Genomic DNA, 6,431 nt, shown 5'->3' with positions numbered 1-6,431 from the left:
CGACAGTGATCTAGCACCTCTTATACTTTCCTGGATTAAACTTGAGCCCATTATCCAAAGTGGGGCACCACAAGAGCAGAAGAACGGGATCCATTTGTATTCACCATCAAATTGGTACTAACTGATCAACACCTGGTTGATCACATGGCAGAAATACTCTCTAGGGATTAGGGGGATGGGGGAGCGAATCTACAACTAAAGGACACGAGGAGCTCTAAAGGGAGGGAAGGGCATGCCTTTGGGCGAGGCAAAGACATAAAGTGTAACTACAATGTTTGTACTCTCACAAAACTCTGGAATAATAAATAAACAAAAAAAAATAAGCAGATCACTGAAAGAAAAGTTCAGATGACTACCAAATATATGGAAATATTCTCCAAATCACAAATATTCAGATATCACATCGCAGTACCTCACTGGCCAAGCTGTCTTGTCTCAAGTTGTATTAAGTTGTCTCTAGGTCCCTTCTCCCCTCTGCCTTCAATGTTTCTTCTGATTCCCCCCCTTTTCCCTTCCTCTTCTTCCTGCTCCCCCATTCCTTCCTTGGTTCAGCACAGGCAAAATGGTTACCTCTCCCTCCCCCACCTTCATGTATCACCAGCTCACATCATGTGTCATGTTTCCTTCTCTTTTCTTTTTGCTCTCTTTTGTGTATGTTCATTTTCTCTCTCTCTCTCTCCTCTCTCTCTTCCAAATAGTGCTTAATGCTTCAAGGAAAGAATGAAGGAAAGAAAGGGGTGGGGGAGAAGAGGGGAAGGGAAGGCAAAGGAGGAACATCTGGGAAAAAAAGCAGCCTGACAGTCCAGCTGTTTGCAAACTCATAACACAGTCTCCAGTGACATGTCAGAAGAGGGAGAGAGGACCGAAAAGAAAAGGGGAAAGAAGAAGAAAAAAAGTGAGATATCACTTTAATACCACCAGAATCACAAAAATTATAAAAGTGGATAATACCAAGTTGCTGATGTTGTAAGTAGATGGGCCCTCTTGTGCACTACTCTCAAGAGTCTTAATATTACAGACTACAGGAAGTGGCTTACACTATTTATAAAAGCTTTTCGAAGTCACATTTTGTGATTTTATTCAATGTAATACTGCCTTGATTATAAATGTACCCATCCAAGAAATTTACATTTTTTAGGGGATATACGTTGTTAAAGTAAATTAAAATGAAGACTAGGCCTGAAGAATCTCTGAGAAGACAAAACCAGCTAAGCCTCATAAGTAACCTAAATCTTGCTTAAATTTCAAACATAAGCAAATTTAACTTGGGTCATTTCTGATAAATGCTTATGTTAGACAGAAATAAAACTTAACTTCAGCCAATCATAAGCAGCTAACTAATATGATTATGTGACTAGGGACTTTCCAACAAGGTACTTAAGAAAAGGCAATTTTTAAATTGCAAACCAATCAAGTAATTTCTTTATTTTGCTGTCACATTTTCCCAGTACATCTTTTCTTTGCAACACTAAACTTCTTTCTGTCTGGTGTTCTAAATTGCTTCTTATTCAAATAAACTCTTTGAACTTTTATTGTGCCTCAGATTTTTCTTTTATAGCACATACATTTATATATATATATATATTATCAATTTCTGTAATGGATATTTGTTCTGTGATCCCTAGAATTATAAAAAATGCTAGAAAATATATTATATATCTTTGTATGCATATGAAAATATATACAAAGGAAAGAAAACAACCCAACTCAACTATACTGTTTCTCTCCTTCCTCTGTGGCTACCAGTGCTCTTGAGACAAGGGCTAGAAGATCCACACAAAGATGGTGTGCTGGTGTCGGTCTACAGTTAAGGGGGAAAGAAGAGAATAACCTTTTATTGGGCTTCGCAGTGTAGCAGGCACAAGCTGGGCATTTTAAGTTGTCTTGTTGAATCATCACGACACTATGAGGGAGTAGGTATCATTATCCCATTGTATAGATAAGGAATCAGGTACAGAGAGGTTAAATAACTTGTGAAAGGACACGGGATTGGAGCCCTGGTCTATTCGAGCTGGTACTCTTTTCACTATATCACCGCAAGTAGCTGGGGGAACAGGTTGAAACTGGGAAGCAAGGCTGGGGAAACCTTGGGCAGCACACATCAGAAAGGAGACTGACAGATCTAAGTTTATTGTAGTTGTATTTTTTCTGCTTGCTTTTAACTAACCTAATTACATATTCTGTATTGCCATATACTGATAACAGTTATAATTGCCTGGGAGATGTACATGCAAATTGTGGTGAAATGAGTGGCTTTAAATCAAGGATTCCTGTATTTATTCACATTAAGGTAGAGGTGACCTATAAACCTTAATTTTTTTTGTCCCTACTATGGATGATTATCTTTTAATGAAATTGAGATTCATAGACTCTCCCACATGCTTCTCTAATGGTGGAATTTCAGGTGTCAGCCCAAACAACAAGGGAGATATTTTATTGTGCAAGAGTGACAAGAGGGTTGTGGAACTCTTAACTCTCTTAAATTAAATCAAGTATGCAATTGCCTTCTCTGCCTCCATGTGCTGACAATGTTGGTTGTAGGCAAAAAAAAAGAGCAGTCTTTGCTGATACACATAATGCTTTGGAAATGGATTTGTTTTGGAAGTTACCTTTGGGCCAAGTTATCTATCTATCTATCTATCTATCTATCTATCTATCTATTTATCTATCTATCATCTATCAAGACAGGGTCTTGCTCTGTTGCCCAGTGGTACAATCATAGGTCACTACAACTGCAAATTCCTGGGCCCAAGCAATCCTCTTCCTCCAACCCCCCAAGTATCTGGGACTACAGGTGTACCACCACGCCTGGCTAATTTTTTTATTTTTTGTGTAGAGACGGTCTTGTTATGTTGTCCCAACTGGTTCTGAACTCTTGGGCTCAAGCAATCCTCCCGCCTCGGCCTCCCAAAGTACTGGGATTATAGGCATAAGCCACCACTCCCGGCCCAGCAAAACTTTTTAGTTTCCTTGAAGGAGCTATGAAATATTTATTAGGAGGGAGAAATTTAAACTAAAACACTTTCTCTTTTCTTTGCAGGGAAGTCAAAATGGAAAGACCATTCCTTCAAACATGAGCATCAAACATGCGAAGGGATTTTTTTTCTTATTGTAACTCTGAGGCCTGGGGCTGACAAGATGGGCTCAGAGAATTTCCAGCCTCCTCAACAGCTCTGGCTTATTTTAATTGGGCTTTCTCTGTTATCTTTGGCAGAGACATATGGGTTCAGAAAGTGCACGCAGTATGAATTGGACATTCACCATGTGTTCTGCATTCGGAAGAAGATCACCAACTTGACAGATGCCATTATTGACATCCCTGGATACACCACACACCTAAACTTGACACAGAACCAAATTCAGGTCCTTCCTGCCCATAGCTTCACTAGTTTGTATGCTCTGGTAGACTTGCGACTGGAATGGAATTCTATTTGGAAGATTGATGACGGAGCCTTTTGGGGACTTGAAAACCTGACCTTTTTGAATTTAGTAGAAAATAAGATTCAAAGTGTAAACAACTCCTTTGAGGGCCTGTCTAACTTGGAGACCTTGCTCCTAAGCCACAATCTAATTACCTATATCCACAAAACTTCCTTTGTCCCTCTTGTCAAATTGAAACATTTAAGCCTATCTCGAAACTTTATTACCAATTTTTCCAATATTCTTGAAGCAGTCCAGCATCTTCCATGCCTGGAATACCTTGATCTTACTAATAACAGAATCATCTCCTTGAACCACAGTCCCAGGTCATTGGTCTCCCTGACCCATCTGATCCTGCAGGGGAACAATCTAACAGAATTAAATTTCTCTGCACTGTCACTGCCGAATCTGACCACTCTGGATGTCTCACGGAATAGCCATCAAGTCATCCATAATGTGTATCTGGAAACTCTGCCCCAACTTAGGAGTTTAAATTTGAGTGGAACATTGGTAAAACTGGAGATGCTTCTAGCCAAACACCTGCAGAATCTGAGGGAAATGGACCTCAGTAACAGGGAGCTTAGAGGTGGTCACTTAAACTTGGGCACAATGTGTCACCTCCTCAGAAACTTACCCACACTAGAGGTTTTGGTTTTTCGGAAAAATCCCACTGATGCAAGGGGCATAAAGCACCTTGCCAACTGCACTAGGCTTTTGTCCCTTGACCTGAGCCAAAGCAGTGATCTGGTTCACCTCAATAACAGTGAGTTTGACACTATGCCCAGCCTCCAAAGGCTGAAACTAAACAAGTGCCAACTTTCCTTTGTCAGCAACAGGACTTGGAGTTCCCTCCAAAACTTGACAGCCCTAGACCTGAGCAACAACAAGTTGAAAAGCTTTCCAGATTTTGCATTTTCACCATTGAGGTGCCTACAATCTCTCATTCTCTCTAGAAATCCCATCACAGAACTCAATAACATGGCCTTCAATGGGCTGTATTCATTGAAAGAGCTCAACTTGGCTGGGTGCTGGATAGTGACAATTGACAGACACTCCTTTGCTCAGTTTCCAAATTTAGAACTCTTAGACCTTAGAGACAATAATATTCGGACTCTGAAGTGTAGAACCTTTCAATCTCTGAAGAAGCTCCAGGTTCTGATTTTCTCCCAGAATCGCCTGAAAGCTATAGAGAAGAATGCATTTTCTGGCCTCACTACTCTATATAATCTTGACCTGGCATACAATAGCTTGTTTGGTCTTCATGCAGACATTTTCTTGGGCCTTGAAAATCTGGAAGTTTTGGATCTCAGTGTTAACAGAATTACATATGAAACCACTAGGACCTTGCTATTTCCTCCATTTATTAACCTCAAATCTTTGAAACAACTCAACTTAGAAGGACAAATACATGGGATTCAGGTTGTTCCAACCAACTTCTTCCAAGGGCTGAATAGCTTGCAGGTTCTACTCCTAGGAAAAAATCCTGCAGTATTCCTGGACCACCTCCAGTTTGACCCCCTGATTAATCTGACAAAATTGGATATCTCAGGAACAAAAGCTGGAGACCGAAGTCTCAGTTTAAATAATTCCTTATTTCAAAAACTCAAAAGGCTAAAAATTTTACGCCTTGAAAATAACAACTTGGAATCACTGACTCCTGGCATGTTCTCGGGCTTAGAAAGCCTTCAGATCTTCTCTTTAAGATTCAACAACCTAAAATTCATTAATCAAAGTGATCTGGAGAATCTGAAGTCTTTGAAGTACTTTGATCTCTATGGGAACAAACTTGAGTGCAACTGTGACAATGTATGGTTCAAGAACTGGTCAACAAACACAGTAAATGTCCATATCCCCTATCTTCAGAGCTACCCCTGTCAGCAGCCAAATACCCAGAGTTTGTTGATAGATTTTGATGATGCTATGTGTAATTTTGACCTGGGGAGGGTCTGCTTTTTCTGTTCCTTCAGTCTGGTCCTCACAACTATGGTCTTCTCTTGGGTCACTGCCAAGATGACTCCATCTCTATGGTATGGGCTCTACATACTTAGAGCCTGGTATCTAGCCAAATGGCACAGGACAGAGAAGGAGTTTACCTATGATGCCTTTGTCTCTTTCACTGCCACTGATGAGCAATGGGTGTATGAACAGCTTGTTCCAGCCCTAGAAGAAGGTGGCCATCCCACCTTTAAGCTCTGTCTTCACCACCGGGACTTTGAACCAGGTGTGGACATCTTTGAGAACATCCAGAATGCCATAAACACCAGCCGGAAAACTTTGTGTGTGGTCAGTAACCACTATCTGCACAGTGAATGGTGTCGGCTTGAAGTACAGCTAGCCAGCATAAAAATGTTCTATGAGCATGAGGATGTTATTATCCTGATATTCTTGGAAGAGATCCCGAACTATAAGCTATCCAGCTACCACCGACTCAGGAAACTTGTGAATAGGCAGACATTTATAACTTGGCCAGACAGTGCCCACGAGAGGCCACTCTTCTGGGCTCGTATTAGAAACGCATTGGGCAACAAAACTGTGGAGAAAGACAATGCGCAGCTAATTGTGGTTGAGTGACTGGAAGTCTTGTGTCCAACAGTATAATGTTGCTCAAGATCTGTGTAGGCTAATAGCGTGACTAAATGTACCTGCTGTGCAGGGAGAAGGGCGCGGGTTTCTCATGACCATAAGACCCAGGACCATTTGGATAACATCCATCAGGCAACTGGAAGAGTGAAGGGGGCTCCTTCAGGAAGCTTCAGAAACAAGGTCCCCTATTAGAGGAGTAGATATCTGGAAGGAACACTTGTTTTATTAAGAGGAGGGCTTGGAACACCAGTCACCTGAAAGACCAGGAAGGCCCTCATATGTGCTTGAGAACATTGCTCAGCTACTTTATCCAAACCAGTTCCTGTCAAGATAGATAGAACTGTATCCCTTCTAAGAACCTGTAACAACTGAAACACCACGTATAGGGTTCAGTAAAAGTAAAATAAACAAACAAACAACTAAAACTG

The 6,431-nt window shown here is 41.0% G+C and overlaps 1 protein-coding gene across 1 annotated transcript; it reads left to right on the top strand.

Annotated features, from left to right (window-relative positions):
• The first annotated feature begins 3,125 nt into the window (after nucleotides 1-3,125).
• Nucleotides 3,126-5,991, top strand: LOC105826184 (toll-like receptor 13). Its single transcript, XM_012664114.1, has one exon. The coding sequence runs from the start codon at nucleotides 3,139-3,141 to the stop codon at nucleotides 5,989-5,991; it is 2,853 nt and encodes a 950-aa protein (XP_012519568.1). The 5' UTR covers nucleotides 3,126-3,138.
• Nucleotides 5,992-6,431: the final 440 nt, after the last annotated feature.

Source organism: Propithecus coquereli, unplaced genomic scaffold, assembly GCF_000956105.1.
Source record: "Propithecus coquereli isolate 6110/MARCELLA unplaced genomic scaffold, Pcoq_1.0 Scaffold86, whole genome shotgun sequence".
NCBI classification, from domain to species: Eukaryota; Metazoa; Chordata; class Mammalia; order Primates; family Indriidae; genus Propithecus; species Propithecus coquereli.
Note: the sequence above shows the minus strand (reverse complement) of the source record. Positions and strands in the feature narration are given on the sequence as shown.

Excerpts from the sequence above, each read along its gene's own strand:
- LOC105826184 (XM_012664114.1), top strand. The coding sequence starts at position 3,139 with ATGGGCTCAGAGAATTTCCAGCCTCCTCAACAGCTCTGGCTTATTTTA.